This window comes from Corythoichthys intestinalis, chromosome 4, assembly GCF_030265065.1.
Source record: "Corythoichthys intestinalis isolate RoL2023-P3 chromosome 4, ASM3026506v1, whole genome shotgun sequence".
Lineage (NCBI taxonomy): Eukaryota > Metazoa > Chordata > Actinopteri > Syngnathiformes > Syngnathidae > Corythoichthys > Corythoichthys intestinalis.
This window is the reverse complement of record NC_080398.1, coordinates 16,721,870-16,742,149: the sequence shown is the minus strand read 5'-3', so window position 1 is coordinate 16,742,149 and position 20,280 is coordinate 16,721,870. Positions and strand designations below refer to the sequence as shown.

Below are 20,280 nucleotides of genomic sequence, written 5' to 3'. Positions count from 1 at the left end.
TGTTCCATTTTTCCTCCACACATGACGTTGTATGTTACTGCCAAACAATTCAACTTTGGTTTCATCAGTCCACAAAATATTTTGCCAAAACGTCTGGAGTGTCCAAGTGCTTTTTTGCGAACATTAAACGAGCAAGGTTTTTTTGACAGCACTCCATGGAGTCCTCCCATAAACACCATTTTTGGCCATAGTTTTACATATAGTTGATCCGTGCACAGAGCTATTGGACTGTGCCAGTGATTTCTGTAAGTCTTTAGCAGACATTCTAGGGTTCTTTTTTTTACCTCTCTGTTTATTCTGCGCTGAACTCTTGGCGTCATCTTTGGTGGACGGCCACTCCTTGGGAGAGAAGCAACAGTGCCAAACTCTCTCCATTTGTGGACAACTTCTCTGACTGTCGACTGATGAACCCGATCCCCGACTTCTGGAGATGGGTTTTATCCTTTCCCAGCTTTATACAAATGAACAATCGCAGGTCTTTAGACAGCTCTTTTGACCGAGCCATGACACACATCAGACAGTGCTTCTCATCAATACAACTGGTGTGTGTTTTATAGTGGGCAGGGCAGCTTCAAATCACTCATCAGTGATTGGGCACACACCTAACTTAAATTGTTTGGTAAAAATTGGCTTAAATTGCTCTTTAAGTCTCCTTAGGCAGAGGGTTCACTTACTTATTTTTCCCCCTTCTGTCATTGCATGCATGGTATCCTCATTAAAATATGAATACCAATAAATGTTTGGGTGGTTTTAGTCAAAGCAGACACTGTTACTGTTTTAACATCTGTGTGATTTCGACAAAGATCAGATCACATTTGATGGTGATTTTATGCGGAAATATGAGAAATTCCAAAAGGTTAAAATACTTCTTCATACCACTGTACTATGTTTAAATTATTATACATTCTGTAGAAGCCATATCGTTGTAACAATTTACTGCATCAATTTGTTTACCACGAAACTGTAGCGCTGTAGCATGAGTTGCATGGAGAGTGTACTGTTTGCCAAATGACTGAAATAAATCACCCAAACCAAAACCATCCATTGGGCAGGTCATTGCCAGTGGCCTATGCGTACGTTCTGGTTACGAAGGTGTACTCATTATTGGCGTGATTCAGAGTTTGCTAAAATGCCAGTACAGTGACAATGGAATTAAACAATAATACCGTAAAACCTAAGCACCACCAAATGCCAAGATTTTGTGATATCCAAAATATGACAAAGATAAATCATTTCAAAACATTTTTGGCAATTGCGACTGATAACACGCAGAATTGAAGTGTTCGAAAAGTAGGCCTATAAGTAAAAAATACTGTATATTCATACCTTCTCTATGTTGAAATCCCTATAATGTGAAATCATACACTTATTTCTGAATACAAAATGCACATTTGAAAATACATCAGAAATATGTAGAACTGCATTATGGAGTTGGAGGGGTAAACATGTTTTTTTATTTATTTTTTTAAATAACTGACCAAAAAAGACAACAACAAAAACCTTGACATTTTTTCAGAGAAGTGTAGACTATCTATCAGGTTCATGATATTATCATTTCTTCATTTACATTCCTATTGAACCACTGTATGGAATGGAAGGCAGCATTCTTGCATCATCAAATAAAATGCTGAAAAACTATAAAAAAAAAAATCAGATGATGTGAAATTTGTTGAGGCGATATTGAATAGGCACATTAAATTATTTCCGTTGAAGTGACATTTTTTCAAATTTGTATAAAAAACATTTGCATGCAACAGAAATATGACAAAATATGCATACTTCAAATAATTTCAAACGGTTTATGTTGAACGATTGCAATGTATTGGTGAAACTAATGAGTACGGAACTTGTGTGTGTGTGTTGGAGAGAGTGTAGCCTTTATCAGGCAACTTTAAAAGGTCTTTACCACTGAACTTTTCATTGTAGAGTGACATTTTGCTCATCTTAAAGTGAATTCCTTCTCACTATTCCTTGTTTTGTTCTACCATCCATTTCCTTTTCTCTTTCTCACTCGACTTGTCTTCTTTCCTTGATCGCTGCGACCCTTCGCCTCTGTTCTCTGCCTTCCCTCTCTAGCTGTCTGGCAGTAAAGGTTGATGGAGTGTGAAATTAGAAAGTGTATCATATTCTGCTCTGTGGTTCAAAGTCTTGAGCTATAAGCTACAGCTAGTCACAGTGAAAAATAACATGCACTGAAACAGATACATTAACATGGTGTTTTTGCATGTCTCTGCAAGCCCATGCATGCGTGCAAGTCAGTCCCTGTTTGAATGTGCTCGCGTGTCTGTGTGTGCCAGTTGATGTACTCATAGCCTAACTTAGATGACTTATCATTGACGCATTGGCTTTTTTTGCAGTTTGGGAGATGAACGTCATGTATGAAAAACTTGCCTGTATTTGTACCTTATTTTGTCATGCCTGTTATAAGTGTCTGAAATTAGCTGTGACAGGTGCCTATCTCATTTATCTAAAAATAGAATAAAACAATGGAATGAACACTTTGAAACGGCTCTAAAACCCTTCATAACAAACACATTAAGGAACAATGAATAGACTCGGTCTATACATTTTTGAGATTTGTAAGTCAGGTTTTTGGTGCTAGTAATGTCATTTGAAATCTTAAAAATACATTTTTTGATTTGGATATCCCCTCGGACTGGATGATCTTATTGGTGGATATTTTTAACTCAACCTTGGCAGCCAAACGGTTCTCGGAGTAACAGACAAAACAAAAGGGTTGACAAGACATGTTGGTAAATAATTAGGTCATATTGCTCCTCTCCAATTTCAAAGCATTTTTGATCAGATTTTTTATTTGGGATATCATAAAAATATCAAGCAAAAGGCTTGAACTGTTCAAGGGATTTTCAAAATGATGATGTGTTGTACTCAGGTTGAAGTGGCCATTCCAACCAGATACATTACTTGGACTTTTTTTCTTCTCCTCAGGGGGATTTTAAATAAATGAATAAATTGAATTTAATATATGTATAATACAACATTTTCTTAATTATTATCGAGAAAGAACGTTATTGGATTTAATTGAATTAATGTAAACCTTAATGTTGTAATCACTGAAAGTATACTGTATTTGATTTTAATGCTTGTGAGTGTGTTTACCTGCACCAGGCCAGACACTTCTCCTTTTTCAAGTGGAGCAGCGATGGAGGGAGTGAAAGGTTTACAGTCTTCTACTGGTCGACCTTTAAGGAAGTGTTTTCCTGCCTCGTAGATGTCTACTTCAATCATCTTGCCTTTGAATTTTAAACTCTTGGGCACAAGAACCTGCCAAAATAGAAATCATGCTCAATCAATAAAAGCAAAACTTTGTAGCTTTTCAGTTTGGTCAATTTTAGCGACGCCGGTGGACAAAAGCGGTAATGTTTTGCCTTAAGGAAGACTGCGCTTCCCATGAGGACCAGTGCTGCGTTTCCCATGAGGACCAGCGCACACCCGCAGTGTTGTAAAATCACCAATCAATCAAAAATCAATTTCCCGGTCGCCTGCAGATGGATTAAACATTTGTTTCCAGCGGCTGTGTGAAAGATGAATAGCGCTGACGGGAGCTAACGCTAGCGAGTGACAGCCGGGCTAATGTTTATTCTGCATATCCTAGTAGCCTACCTTTTTATCCTCCACAGACAAAAACTTTTGTCTCTTGTTGCTCTGCCATCTTTGCAGAATTTGCGCGAAAGCGTCTTTATAGTGAGTGGGGAAAACGGGAAGTGACGTATGCCGTAAAGTAGTCAGCACATTTGTAGTTTTTTTTTGTTTCTGCCACCCTCCTCAAAGTGTCATTAGTGTCGGTGAAAGCTATACAGACCCCCTCAAGATATAAAAGAGGTGTCATTCAACTAGTTGTCAGTTAACATATTATCACAAATGTTCAGAAAATATTTTATAAAGGTGGAAAAGTTACCTAGTGCTGCTTTAATGGATGAACAAATAATATAAAAGAAATTCTGGAGAGTTCTCTGCTTCTGTATTTGGGGGGATTTTTATGGGCTACAAGAAAAGCGGCTGTTTTTGCTGTGTTTAACAGTGTTTGTACTTAGAGTTGTTAAAATCATCCCATTATATTTTTATGTAAAATGTTATTTCAATCTCTGCCATTCCTTCTGAATTTTCATATTTACTTATTTAAGTTACTATGAGCACAAGAGTAAGATCGCTGTGTACTATTACATAGCAAAGTAGAAGTAAAAATGGTAGAGAACAAGTGTAGCTGATGTTGTGTCACAATTACGCTAGGCTCAGTACTAATATGCCAGTCTTTATCCAGTGGCTGGAACACGATAGGCAGTGGAAAGGAGGCCACGGCCTCTACCAGTCAGTGCCACACCTGCCTAATCATAACACCTGCTGCTCACAACAGAGGGTATGTGTGTGTGTGTGTGTGTGTGTGTGTATGTGCGTGCGTGCAAGCGCAAGCACGCAGCAAACTGAGAGGGATGAAACAACAGATGTGGAGGAGGTAGGCGACATTGTGCATGTAGGTGAGGGTCATTTGAGGTCCATTAAAGGAGGATTAAATGATGAAAGAGCTTGTCATATGTTGTTGGAAATCCCCACCGTGACCCACACAACCTCCTTGCACAAGTAAGTGAGGTAGCTGCCAATTATAATTCCGAGGTTAGAAAGCCATCTGATTGGTGTTAAAGTCAGACTGAGTGATGTGTTCACACTCATTTTCTGCCCTTCCCTTCAACTACCCACCCTTCATTTTTCCACATCCATTTCATTGCCCCCACCGCTCCACTTACCTGACCCATGACCTTTACTTGTTCCCCCAATGCACCCTTCTTCAGAGCTCAGTTCTCAGTTGGTTTCATTTACGATCCAATTGACAGCTTGAGAAATCAAGTGTTAACCAAACTATTCCAAACTCTAACCTACTGCACAATACATAGTGCAAACTATTTACTCCTATTATTTTGACAGTACCAAAAATAAACATTGATATTGATAAAAAAATGATGCTTAACAACCGCAATTTTCGCACCTGACTATAAGCCGCCACCCACCAAATGTGAGACAAAAACGGCATTTGTTCATAGATAAGCCGCAGCTGTCCTCATTGTACTATGGGATATTTACACCAAAGATATTAACCGATAACAATATTTGACAGCGGAATCATACGACTGTCACAAAACTAAATTAACCACCATAAATCTTTGAACCAATTGGCTGTAAAGCTTCATTGCTTCAAGAAGCTTCATTTGGACATCACTGCTCCCTTGGGGGAGATATTCAACCTCCGCTGCCATCTGCTGTCAACACTGTTGTTGTCCAACATGCCTCCTAGGATGCATTGCAGCACTACAGATGTAAAAAACAATCAAAATTATTCAATTACTTTTCCGGTTGTTCCATTAACTGCTAGTAATGGCATTTGGTAACACTTTATTTAACAGTGGGGTCATAATACTGTCATTCGACAATCATAATTATGACATGACACTCTCATGAGAGGTAATGAATGCTTATAACCAGTGTTGTTAATTTTACTTTAAAATAGTAATAAATTACAGTAAAAAAATACTTCTCCCAAAAAGTAATTGTGCTAGTAAATCAGCTACCTGAATGTAAGATTAATTATTTATTTGGCAAAGTAACTGGTGTTACCTTTCATGTTTTTCAAAACAACATAGAAGTCATTTAATGCGTGAATCAACTGTTAAAGTTGTTAAAATTGCTCCCATTATTGCATTAGTTCCCTTCTGTCTACTTTCGACATGTGGAAGTTTTAAAACTGTTTCATGAGTTGAAGATAGATTGAAGTTGAGATTTTGCCTATTGAGGTGTATTTTATTTAAAAAGTTACTTAGTTTCGCTAGGAAGGTTCTCTACAACAGAGCCTTCCTGAGAAGTCTACTGCTTTGAGATGGCGCCTGTTTAGTAACGCTGGCGAGTCTATCATTCGCATCTAGCTCTCTATACATGTGCTAACACCGCTGTGTCTGTCATTTCGCATCTAGCCCTATATACATGTGATATCTACCGTAGCATCATGGTTTGTAGGCTATCGGCTACAGTCAGGTATTATTGGAGCCACCTAGCATCTCGTTTGCAACGGCGTCACAACTCCCTTCACTCCTCCTCACTCCAGCTCTGCTATCTGGTCTCCGTAATTCTGTGTCTCTTCTCGCGTCATTCAACCAACATATTAACACATAGTAACGTGCACCTATACATCCTCAGTAACGGTAACGGCGTTGCCAAGATGAGCAAAGTAATTAATTAGATTACTCATTTCTGAAAAAAAATAACGCCATTAGTAACGCCGTTATATTATAGCGCCGTTATTAACAACACTGCTTATAACAGATGTAATTGAATGGTATCCGGCAAATAATCTCACTTTTGAATGAATGAAAAAGATCCGAGCTGGACATAAATGGAGTTATTGACATAATTTGCCAGATGACACTTAACTCATTTGCTCCCAAAAACGTATAAATATGTTCTATTTTTAATTGCTGCAGGGTCCCAAAAACATCTTTTGCATTTTTTTTTTTTTTTTTTTTTTTTTTTTTACAAGAGGCATCTATAGGTTCCGATCTATGTAAAATATAATGCATAAAACTCAAAACCCATTTTAAAGGAATAAAACTGGCCAATGGAGGTCAGTAGCGCATTTGGTAATAACTCATCTCGGGCCAAGAAAGGAAGTGAAGAAAAATAGTCAGGAAACGGAAGTTGGAGGGATCTTGTGAAGACGCATGAGAATTTCAGAAAAATGTGGAGAACGATCGGGGGAAAAAAAGCAAACGACACTGGAGGAGTGTTTTGAAAAGAAAACGAAACCATCGTCAAAGAAGGATTCGAAAAAATCTATCTTGATGAGACAGACGGTGATGTCCACAACTGCGTCAGGTTCCACACGCATTCTGCGGAGCTCACCTTGCGTTACCCCTTAGCCCGAGGTTGAAACTAACGATGAAGATGATGAAAAAAGTGAGACCGATCTTGATCTGGACTCATCAGATTAGCCATGGGAGCAGCCGAGAGCCTTCCCCGTTGTTATGTGCGCAAATAGTTCAACAGTTCAATAGTTTAGTTATGTGTAAATAAATTGTTACTTTGCGACTAAAAGCTCTATTTGTCTTGTTGTTAATCTTTTTCTGTTAAAGGAAAACATTATTCAGACGTTTGGGATGTAACTAAGGCAAAAAATAGCCGTGTATAAGTCAAAGTTATGTTTGAAATGTATGCTTTCACAAAAAGCTCAATTTTTTTTCAATCTCTTCTTTTCATCAGAAATTGGAAAAATGCTCAAACTTAGGTTTTTTTAAACGCTGATTTGTAAATAATGGAAAAAGATATTAACTTCTTTTTCTGCCGAAAGAAGAGAGTTTAATCTTTCTTTTGGTGGGTTCCATGTTTATATAGCAATAGAACAGAATTTTCTGTGGGCCTTGCAAAATCCTTCAAAATCCAGTATAACGGCCGGGAGCGAAGGGCCTTGCTCCGGTGAAAATGGCTGGGAGTGAACGAGTTAACGACATCTGTCATAAGCCTTGAGGAATGCCCATGATTGTGTCATCTCATAAATAATTAGCACAGAACATGAATTTTGATAGGTTTTTATATCTGTAGCGCTGCAATGCATGCTAGGAGGAATATGTTACCTATTAACTCAAATAAATCAAAGAAGCCGCACTGGACTATAAAGATTCAAAATGAAGGAAAAAAGTAGTGGCTTCTAGTCCAAAAATTACGGTAAGTGTAATAATAATAACAATAACAGTAAACATTGGTTCTGAAGTCAAGGTATCATGATACTTAAAGGATATACTGGTACATATAATACTAAACATTAACAACTGGGATAAGAAAGAACACACTATTCTTATTCCTTTGAGGAAACAGTTATTTGAACTCAGAATAAATCACATTTCAACAACAGGAAACCCTTGTTCTTGATGAGTAAATGAATACAGATGACACGCATGCCTTCATGAGCGGACAAGCACCTGTGCGAAGTGTGCATTTCCACAATTGGTGAAGCGAGTGAAACTTGCAACTAGAGTTTATAGCATGTAGACGTAAGTGCAAAAGGGGCAGGCAAGAGGGAGCGAGGAAGGGAGGGAAAAAATATTGTCATCCGCTACCCTCCCTGCTAATAAAAAGCCCAACTTCAAACATGTTTCTGATGATAGTTAAAGCACGGAGGAAATTGATTTATTTGAAGATGTTTTAATGTTAATTTTTCACAGGTTCAGAGAGGTTCTTTGAAGACACATTCAATGAACAGCTGTGTGTGTTGGAAGGAATGTCTTTAGGGCTGATGTTCGAACATTTGAAGGGGAAAAAAAAGCAAAAAGTCTTACTGCCAAATGCCACCGTAGGGTGTGTTTGCACATTTGTGAGAGTGTGGCATATTCCAGCAAACCTACTTTATTCGCTAGATGAGCTTAAGCTCGTGGCACCTTACTGTGAGAACTCATGTGACATGCAGAGCAAAGCCCCTCATCAGATTTGTTAAGTATGACAACAAGGAAGAACTGAATTAGCAACATGAATGAAATACAAGATTTATGCTATATGAGGGGGTTGGGGGGATATTTGCAGCTCACTCATGATACCAAATCACGTGGTCTGAAAACAATCTTTCTCAAACACTTAGCTTAATCAATAACATTTGTGCTTTTTAATATTTGTATTGCTAAACAGATGTCTTACCTGCTCATAAAACTTGTTGTGAGCCACATAAAATTGGGAATCAAAGGACTCTTCTGTCACCAAAACATGTTGTCTCTCCCCAACCTAAAAACAAACATTTAAAAACGACATTTTACTCTAACAAGCATGTTTAATTTCGGTAATATTGAACCAGACATGATTAGAACTTCTTTTAATTTGAGCATCTTCTTCCTAGTTTAAATATCCTCACCATTTGTTAGACTGACAGACACTTTACATTTAAATGTTTCAGCCAAACAGCTTTTTAACAGAATATTTCCAAACTTTTTTTTTAATGCTTTCAAGCACAAAGTGAGTTATTACATTGTGTGTTCGTGCTCATCATGATCTCAATTCAATCAAAGTTTTGCTCCTCAGTTTTCATTGCACCTCAACATTTAATTAACAATCTCAAGGCTCCTAAGCCACTTCAGTTTCAGTGCCTTGCCTAAGAACTTCCAGCAGTATTCATCTCTGGCCCTTAGAAAACGTAAAAACATGGATGAAAGGAGTATGGTGGGAAAAAAAAGCAAGGCTGCAAATTAAATACAGAAAAGGTTTATTCAAGATATCAGCAAATCAAGGCAAGGCAAGGCCGCTTCGCTTTGCAATGCACAATTCTTTCAACTGAACTATTCAGTCTGCCTTAAAGAGTTAAGAAATATAATAATGGTGCGAGAAGTGTGCAAAAGCACAGAGGAGCCTTGCAAAGTATAAATGGATGTCATGAGAACTAAAACGTAAATCATAAACCTAGTCACACATACAACAATTAGCACGTGACCCTTAAGTTGTCCTCAAAAATATTTTTGTTGATGAGACCTTGGTAAATACTCATCTAAAATGAGTTGGGCGGTTAGTATTCCACGTTTAAGTAGCATTATCACACAGCTGCTTTTATTTTGTCTTTTGACTCTTGAACAGGAACAAAGTCAACTACAATGACCAAAGGCTCATAAAAACGATAATTTTGCAAAAACAGCTCGCATATACTTGTTATACTATTTCAGTTCATAAATGACTAACAACCATGAAGTGAATCAAAAGAATAAAAACAAGAAAATGTAGTTGAGTTTCTTAATATTTGGTTACATAGTGAAGTTTCCCAATTGCTTTGGTATCTTTCCATGCGCTATGAAATGAGAGCAAACAGAGTTTGACAGTTCTTTTTGTTAGTATTTCAATCATTCAATTATTATGGAAATGTTAAAATTATACCTTGGGCCTGACTTTTTGGAACTTACATAATTAATTCTGTCCAATCAAATTGCTTAATCCGATCCAGAAAAAAAAGTTTTTGTTTTTTTTCTCAATAGTATTTCACAGAGTAGGATTATTTTAACATAACTTTTTCCTGCAATATATTTTAAGCATCCATTTGCGTGCACTTTTAAGGTTTGACTTAGGCCTGCACAAAATATCGTTTGAACAATGGTATCGCCATGTGGGCATGCGCAATAGTCCCATCGCAGGACGTGCGATAATTTTTTTTTTTTTTAATGTAAACATTTGGTTTTTTTTCATGAAAAAAGCAATTGTACGGATACATGGCTTCCTGGATCCATTTTACATCAGGTATGAAAATGGGTCAAGGGTTAAAAAGATGAGAAGGGTGTGGAGGAAATATGTTCCGGTACACTGTACAACCCAACAAAATATTGAGCTCTGTCGCCAGGAGGCACCAAACAGTGTGTGCCATCTTAGTCACCCCACGATTCGATTCGATTATGATTCAGGGTGCTACACTTCGATTATTGAACGATGATCACTGTACTGACGATGATCACGATTATCGATGCATCATACTATACTAATTACTAAAGTAGCTAAACAAATTCATGTCCATTATTTATTTAAAATATCCTAATTATTCAACAGGAACGATGGAAACATGCCCATACAACAAAAAGCTGCCCTTAAACTGCTTTTTTTTAATATAAGAAAGTGCAAAAACATCAACCATTTTAAAGGCAGTATTTATTTCTCAACGTGCCTATACAATACACAGCTGATCTTGAGATGCTCTTTTTCACAAAAAGGTGCAAAAACAGGAACTGTTTCAAACAGCAGTACTTATTTCTCTCAACAATACAATAAAATTTACACTTGTGGAATTAATTCCACATTTTCTGGAAACAAAGTGTCTTTAGAAATAAGACCTCACCAATATACTTTGTTTCACAGATTTCTGTACTATTTCACATGTTTGTAGTGTTACCGCTGTACTTAATCCTGGTTTTACACGCTCTGCATCTGGAATAACTTTTGTACACCACCAAACAATGCACAACTTGACATGGAAATACATGTTAGCGAAGTTGCTAATTAGCATAGCGCTCGGCACTAACTAGTAACATCTCAAAAACAACAACAATAAAGGCTAATGGTTCGTGTACTCACCTCTTGTAGATGCACATGGGACTTAGCAACACACTAGAACATTTTCCAATTAACACGACTTGAACCGACTGCTGGACAACTGAAAGGCAAGAAGCAACGAACTATCTCTCTTCCACTCTCGCTCTAAAAAACAACTTGCGCGCAGAGGTGCAACCGCTGGGTTGCTGGCTGTCTCATACACAAAAAATTATTTTCAAGTCTTTTGAAAAGGAGTAAATCTCTCGCTCAGTAACCAGCTACATGCATCATAACATTCTGCGTGCGTGCGTGAGTCCGTTAAAGGTGTCTGGGCGGCAGACGTGTCCTGAATTTCGTTCCGCTACTAGCAACAAGTTTTTAGGGAAAAGCGTTTTTGATCATTTATGAATCGTAATGGAATCATCATGTGTCGAATCGCGATGCATCTAATAATAATAGTAATAATAATAATTTTTAAAAATTTCCCGCCCCCCCTAAAAAATTTTCTCCTCGCATCTACACAATTCACATAGGTCACCCTTTTTTACTTCAAAACGGCAAATTTCACCAAAAGGTGAGAGATTTTTATGCCTGTTATACACACCAATCTTCATCATTCACAGATAAACTGCTTTAGCCTGGATTAAACAGTTTTATATGAATACTAGGGCTGATCACATATCTTTGCACCTGAGTCCGAGTCACTTGATTTTGAGAATCTGTCGATACCGAGTCCCGATCTGACACCGAAAAAAAAGTTTTTTTGCTTTGACGCTTACGCTGCTGAGAGCAGCATCTCACTTACACAATGAAAGAGTTGCCACAGCAAACTTACCAGGCTTAACGATGAGTCACACATTAGCTTCCGAGGAGTCTTTGGCCAGATCAAAGCTATAAACCTGTCAGTCATCGTTACTTTTAAGTACCAAACGCCAGCTGCACTGGTGACCAAGAAAAACAGTTTGGTCGCACTGCTTTTCAGGAGGGAGGGTGAGAGGCTGTACGAGCATGAAGCACAAAACCCCATTTTTTAAATTAAAAACCTGATCCTTTTCATCTGATTCCGGTCCTCTGAAAAATGGCGTGATCGGCTCGATTTCTCATCGGATCGGGACATCTCGAATGAATATGATGGGGTCATAGTGAGTCAACCAAAGTCTTCCCAAACAGAGCTATTCAAGTCTGGTGAAAATTCTTCTAGTTTGCAGTATATTTTGCAAAACCCCTAAAAATCGCACTGACAGTTTTTTCCATTATCGTTCAGCCCTAGTTTGACTCATTCATTTATTCTTTCAATCGTCATCTAATGCTGAAATATTCCCTGGTCAGATAGAAAGACAGAAAAATACCATTGGTTTAGGCACTCAGGGATTCTGCCCCTAATCTCAGGAACTCAATGAACTAAGCAGTATGAAAACAGCAGGTAATAAAATGTCCTGCAGACCAAATGACCACAATTTGCATTTTGATACTGTTTGAAATGAGCTATACTGTGCTGATAGATCACATTCCAAGCAATCTGTCTTCCAAGGCTTTAGAAGTGATGTCTTAACACTTGCATTTCTACAGACATCTGCCTTCACTTCCTTCTTTCCCCTTGTAGTCCTATCTCTGGGCAGTAACTTTACAATGTGTGTGTTCCAACACAGCCACCACCTGCAACACCATGGTGACAAGCTCTAAGAGCATAAATAAATCACATTCTTAACCAAACAAAGCACATTTCAAAGGCTGCAAACACTTTGAATTTGATGAAGGCAAGGCAGAGTTTTGGATGTTTGCTACTTGGGATTGGAGGCAGATGTCTTTACTTAGCTAGACTTTAAATCCTGGGTTTATGAGTCCAAATAATTTTATTTAATATATCAACACTCGAAGAAGCCTTGTCTCCAGAAGTCTCTAAAGCAGTGATGTCCAAACTATTCCACATAGGGCTGCAGTGGGTGCTGGATTTCATTCCTACAAAACAAGACGGCATCTTTTCACCAATCTGGTGTCTCACAAGTGTAATCAGTTGATTGCAGTCAGGTGCTGCTTGTTTTAGCACAAATATCATTGGTTAAACCCACTGTGCTCGATTGGTAAGAACAAAAACCAGGACCCACAGCGGCCCTTGCGGACAGGTTTGGACACCCGTGCTCTAAAGCACAAGTGTCAAACCGATTCCAGAAAGGGCCTAGTGGGTGCTGGATTTTGTTCCAACCGATAACGCGCAGAGAGTTTAACCAATGAACTTCCTGCTGAAACAAGCAGCACCTGACAAGGTTTAACTGATTACACATGTAAAAGGTCTAATTGGTGAAAAGGTGTCCTCTTCATTGGTTGGAAAGCAAACCTGCACCCACTAGGCCTTTTCTGGAATCGGTTTGACACCTGTGGCCTATACTACGAAGCCGGTTTTCTGGCTTAGCAGGGTAACTTCGAGAGTAACTTTATCACGTGCGACGTAAGTTCGCGGCTATGCGAGACTACGAAAGGTGGATATGTTGGAACCGAGAAGTGTTGCCATGGCAACACATGCCACACGCCAAACCTGGTCGTGTCAGAGTTAGATCTTGCTTAACATCAGGATTCCAATTAACCACGGTCTATTTAAACAGCACTCCTCCGCGGACGTGTCTTCCTGACAATGACAGCGTACTTGGACGACCCATACGACATTGGCGCGCGGATTGTGAGGGGCTCTCTCCGCAGGGCACGGGTATTTCGGGACCTCCAGAATCCGCTGGCGTACCCGGAAGATGTTCTCCATGAAAGATATAGATTTTCAGCTGAGGGAATTCTTTACCTGTGCCAACTGATCTAGGCAGACGTCACTAATGTAACCCGCCGAGTCAGGCCCTCACAACCGCGCAGATTGTGTGTGCCTGTCCGTGCGCTCTTTCGCCAGGGACAATATATGTATTCCATCGGTGATGCTGAATATCTGCGTAAGAACACTGTATGCCGTGCGATTCAGAGTGGGGTATGGAAACGCTTCAAATTGATGCATTTATAATAATCATAGAAATATGTAGACTATTTAAACATTGAGAAAACTTGCGTTTTTTTCTGCCAACTCGAGGAGATTAAATTAAATGTCAAATCCACTGATAGGACAGACGCACAAATATAAAAGATATACATGTTTATTGAATATGCATCTTACAGTCTTGTTTAACTGTGAAAAATCGTTACAAAAGACGGGCTTTTATTTACGCAACAACGCATGGCATCCCCGCATTTCCTTCTTCTCCTGAGTCCTCACAAATATAACATAATTTTTTTTGTCGGGCTCGGGCCTGCAAATCAAGTTTATTGATCGGACTCGGGTCGAGTCGGGCTGGATTTTTTAGGCCCAAACTAAAAAAAAAAACATACGTATTCGTACAGTCAAGGGGACTAAACATACAATCATCCTGTTTCGTGTGGTGATGCGTGACAATTATTTCTTACTGTTAATGTACCAAATCTTATTTTATTGTCCTGACAGCAGGCTTTATTTCTTTTCATGGACATAAGTAAACTGGCATATTGACGCATTCACAAATCACACGATCTGTAAATTCGCTGTCAACAGACCCGTTGCGCTCTACTCGCCGAAGCGGTGTTGGATTTCGCGGTGAGGGTGGATTTTAATTCCTCATAATTCCGCATGATCATCGCGCATTCCTCCTCCGTGAAGTAAGGTGCCCGTGCCATCGTCACAAGTAGTGTTTGACTCTGGTCACCGCCCCCTTTTATGTGAACGCGCAGTAACTCTGACTGGGTTGACACAGGTTCGACTAATCAACCTCATAATCAGCGTCGTAGTACCGATTGACCACAAACTAGACAACCAGGTTTTGTCAACTCCGGTTACCCGATGGTAAACTGGATTACTTCTGGGGAGGTTGAACTCGGTTCGTAGTATAGGCCACTGTGCTCTAAAGTATTAGCCCCAGTAATATAAAGATAGGGCATAATTACTGCACTTTTTGGATTAGCAATCGTTACTTTCTTTTCTCCATTTGAAGCCTGCAGATTTTATAACAAAGCGGTTTATTTATGTTTTTTTTTTTTTGGTAGGAAGAAACGTGCTTCGTTTATATCTTGTTAAATATGTAAATTAAAAAATTTCCATTCAATTTTGCGCCACAGCCTGGCACATCATGATGACATGACAAGTTCTCGTGTGCTCCAGCGCAAATGCATCCTTAGCTTTGTGTTAGGATTCCAAAAATTTCATTTGTAAGAAAGCAATATTTTCCATGTAAATACAAACTTCATATTAACCATATTATTTAAAGGTACAGGCCTATTTTGTCTGATTTTGCATGCCTTTGATAGTGTGTTTATGTTTCATGAAAAGAAAAAAAAATAAGTTCCAATATGGTCTGCTTGGGTCCCTTTTTTTCAGGACACCATACCCTTCATGTCCAAACTGTTGTTTTCTTCACTGACCAATTATAATCAACATTTTGGACCCAAAAAGACAAAAAATACAAAGAGTTGTTGTCAAAATTTGTAACATAGGTGTCCAATTGACAACCAAACATGTACAAGAAACTGTTTTGAAGAGAATACTTATTCAACTTGTTAGGATAAGTAGTCAACTAAAAAAATAAGATTGAATAGTTTCATATTTAAAAATTTGACCGAAAAAACAGGTATGGTCATAGGCGTTTTTAGCCTACATACATACTATAGTCAAAACAGGTTATATACAGTAGGCCCACAGTGCAAAATAGTGATATATATATATATATCGTAATTTCCGGACTATAAGCCGCTACTTTTTTCCCTCATTTTGAATCATGCGGCTTATAGTCCAGTGCGGCCTATTTGTTGATTTATTTGGATTAATAGGTAACACTTTACTTGACAGTGGCGTCATAAGACTGCCATAAGACAGTCATGATCATGACATGACATTATCATGTCCATTAATGAATGCTTATGACAGATGTCATTAAGTGTCATCCGGCAAATTATGTCACTAAGTCCATTTATGTCCAGCTCGGATCTTTTATATCCATTCAAAAGGGAGATAATTTGCCGGCTGATACAAAATTAAATCTGTCATAAGCATTCATTAATGCTCATGGCAGCATCCTATCATAATTATGGTCTTATGACAGACTGATGGTGCCACCTTCAAATAAAGTGTTACCAAATTCCATAACCAGCAATTGATGAACAGCTACAACAACTAGAACAGTAACTGAAGAAACAATTAGGACAGAACATGAATTTTGATTTGTTATTTACATCTATAGCTCTGCAATGCATGCAATGAGGCATGTTGGATGACAACAGTGTTGATAGCAGGTGGCAGCAGAGGTTGACGGTCTCCCCAAGAGAACAGTGATGGCCAAATGAAGCTTCTTGAAGCAATGAGGTTTTGGAGCCATTTGGTTCAAAGTTTCATTCTGGTTCATTTAGTTTTATTACGGTCTTATAATGCCGCTGTCAAATAGAGTGTTACCGTTTAATATCTTTTGGTGTAAATATCCCATAATACAGTCAGGACAGCTGCGGCTTATCGTCCAGTGGGGCTTATCTATGAACAAATGTCGTTTTTAGAGCTCTCCCGACTAGTTGACATAGTCGACGTCATCGATGACGTAAATCCGTCGACGAGCACAACATCCCGTCGACGGTTAATGAAGGGTTAAAAAAAATATATGCGTGGAAAGTTCAGAATGTCGGATGCTCTGTATGCAAGCGGGGAAAGCGGCACAAAGCCAAAAAAAGCGCACCAGAGTGTCCAAAACATTGACTTTTTTCAAAGAAACAAAGGAGGGTACACACTTCTGTCCTGTCTCTTCAATGCCAAGCTTGGCTGCACGTCGGCCGTGAATAAACACCTCAAGTGCCGTCACCCAGTTTGTAAATTTTTTTTTGTTTTTTCATTTTTTGTACACCAGAGGGTGCTGTCGCCTTACTAAATAATGATGTTTCATTTACAATGGGCCTATAAGTGCTATTAGTATTGTTCTTAATGCTAATTGAAAGGTTTATTTCATGTTATGGTTTATTTTATGGTATACAAAATTATATAAGGTTAAAAGGTCATAAATATATATAGTATATACAATGATTGCACTCAAGGGAGAGACTGTCAATATACGGTAATCATTTAAGGTAAAGGCTATTCATATAGGCAATTCATTGATATATAAATAAGGTTTAAAAGGAAAAAGGTGAAAAGTTTTTGTTAATTTCTAATTGTGTTGTTTTATTTGTGTGCACCGTAGCTCTTGTGTGTTTACATCAAGGATGGAATAAAAGTTGTAAACCATCAGTTTAAGAGACCATCTTTCCAATCGGGATGTTACACTAGTTAATTCTATCAGCATATGAACTCATTGTTTATTTGTGATTTATTATTGTTATTTACGTGTTTAATTGTACTGTAATAAATAATTTAAGTGTTCCAATATGTTTTTTTGTGAATTGATAAGCGTCAACAAAAATTTCATTGCTAAATTAGTAAAAAAAAAAAAAAGTTTAATTATTAGATTAGTCGACTAATCGTAAAAATAGTCGGCTGACCAATTGGGAGAAAATTTGTCGTTTGGGACAGCCCTAGTCGTTTTCATGTCAAATTTGGTGGGTGGCGGCTTATAATCAGGTGCGCCTTATAGTGTGAAAATGATGGTGCATATATATATATATATATATATATATATATACACTACTGTGCAAAAGTTTTAGGCAGGTGTTTGCACAGTACTGCATATGCCCTCTAACACGAAAAGGGTTTGTAGGATATCTCTTTTTGAGGTTAGGTATTGCACCCATCACCTTATCAAATATTTATACATATACATCTATTTTCAAATTGAATGGATTGTCATTTTGGAACATTTTTACAATAAACCAGTTCAGTTCAATTTCTTTAGGCGTGACACTTCGTTTCGTTCTGGAACAAGACACAGGGTTACGTCACACAGCCCACAATTTCAGAGGGTGTCGGTCCTCCTTCCGCACTGCTTTCACCCTTCTCACTCACCGACTAATCCAAAGAAAACAACGACACCACTGGCACATCCTCTTCCTTGAATTAACGAAATAACGCAATTGCTTGTGCTAAATGCAGTTTTCGACTCATTTTGCCCGTTTCAGAAAGTCGTGCGCTCAATCCAACTGGCCGTTGCTCACTACCTCGCTTCTCTCGTTAGGTGGCACGTTGTTTGGGAATACATTACAAATTTTCGCATTACGTCCTTGCTTTGTGACCCTCACCCCACAATGGCTCCTGGGACATGAAGTTTTTCCCGGTGCTTTCGGTTTTGAAAAAAGACAAGAAATTATCGAAATATGGACATAAACATATGGTCCATGCAGCGTTTTAATGTTTATTCATGAGGCAATAAAATTATAAAACTCAAATGACATTACCTCCCGTTTTACTTCGATTGATCAATTGACTTCAAGTAAAAACGAGCATGAACCTCAACTTGCACGTGGGTGACGTGATTACAACGTGACGATGCTTCAAAGATGATATGCGCACAGGATGCATCAATGTGTCCCGCGACTTCGAATGGTTAATATATGTCCTTTGGTGCCACTACAAAAGAACAATTTAAGTTGAAACATGGATTGTTAGACATTTTGGCTGCATGGATTGTTAGCCCTCCTGGCAGCAAAGCTTGCAGCGTTGATTTTTTTTTGTTTTTAATCTAAGTGTTTTAACTTTCAGAATGCCTCAGAGAAGACGAGTAAGACTTGTGCAACCCTAATGCAGAGGAGACACTCGGGGTTTTGATGTTAATTTGGTTAAGACATGTACTAGTCCTTCTCCAAAAATTAGCATATTGTGATAAAGTTCATTATTTTCTGTAATGTACTAATATACATTAGACTTATATATTTTAGATTCAGTACACATAACTGAAGTAGTTCAAGCCTTTTATTGTTTTGATACTGATGATTTTGTGAAAAAAGTCCAGAAAAACAGAAAATCGCTATCCCAAAAAATTAGCATATCATGAAAAGGTGCTCTAAAGAAGCTACTAACCTAATCATCTGAATCAACGAATCAACTCAAAACCCCTGCGAAAGATTCCTGAGGCTTTTAAAAACTCCCAGCCTGGTTCATTACTCAAAACCGCAATCATAGGCAAGAATACCAACCTGACTGCTGTCCAGAAGGCCATTATTGGCACCTTCCAGCAAGAGGCTAAGCCACAGAAAAAATTTTCTGAGCGAATAGACTGTTCCCAGAGTGCTGTATCAAGGCACCTCAGTGGGAAGTCAGTGGGAAGGAAAACGTGTGGCAGGAAACGCTGCACAACCAGAAGAGGTGACCGCACCCTGCGAAAGATTGTGGAGAAGGGCAGATTCCAGACCTTGGGGGAACTGCAAAAACCTGGAAATGCAGGTGCCGCATTCCCCAGGTCAAGCCACTTTTGAACCTGAAACAGCGGCAGAAGCACCTGACCTGGGCTACAGAGAAGCAGCACTGGACTTTTGCTTAGTGGTCCAAAGTACTTTTTTTTTTTTAGATGAACGCAAATTTTGCATGTCATTCGGAAATCAAGGTGCCAGAGTTTGGAGGAAGACCGGGGAGAAGGAAATGCCAAAATGCCTGAAGTCCAGCGTCAAGTACCCACAGTCAGTGATGGTCTGCGGTGCCATGTCAGCTGCTGGTGTTGGTCTACTTTATTTTATCAAGAGCAGGGTTAATGCAGCTAGCTTTCAGGTGATTTTGGAGCACTTCATGCTTCTATGAGCTGAAAAGCTTCATGGATATGAAGCTTTCATTTTTCAGAATGACCTGGCACCTGCTCACAGTGCCAAAAACACTGGTAAATGGTTTACTGAGCATGACACTACTGTGCTCAATTGGCTTGCCAACTGTCCTGACCCAAACCCCATAGAGAATCTGTGGGATATTGTATTTATATATACTGTATTGTTATTGAAGAGGAAGTTGAGCGACACCAGGCCCAACACTGTGGATGAGCTTAAATTTATAGAAATTTGGGCTGTGCGGCTTATAGTTAGGTGTGCTCTATAATGTGAAAACTCTAAAAGTCCTGATGAACAGTCCTTGGTCAGTCAGAGATTTTACATTGATATGTAATGATACGGTGGTTAAACTCAAGCTGAGATGACAGTGATTTGTTTGAATGTGCATCTGCCTGCCTTAATGATACCCAGTCCTCACACCTAAATTAAGCATTATTTAGCTTGAGTTAGGGTGTGAATAAATAGGATTATCATGCATGGACACATCCCCTCAGCGATGACATGTAGGGAAAA

At 38.7% G+C, this 20,280-nt stretch overlaps 1 protein-coding gene across 1 annotated transcript in view; it reads right to left on the bottom strand.

The window, feature by feature from the left end:
* Positions 1-20,280, bottom strand: part of cdkal1 (CDK5 regulatory subunit associated protein 1-like 1) — a 400,412-nt gene that overhangs the window by 27,350 nt on the left and 352,782 nt on the right. Inside the window, exons 13-14 of the mRNA XM_057834194.1 lie at positions 8,689-8,772; positions 3,121-3,285 (exon numbers count right to left, since the gene is read on the bottom strand). Of these exons, the coding sequence (XP_057690177.1) occupies positions 3,121-3,285; positions 8,689-8,772 (249 nt within the window). The remainder of the gene's footprint in view (positions 1-3,120; positions 3,286-8,688; positions 8,773-20,280) is intronic.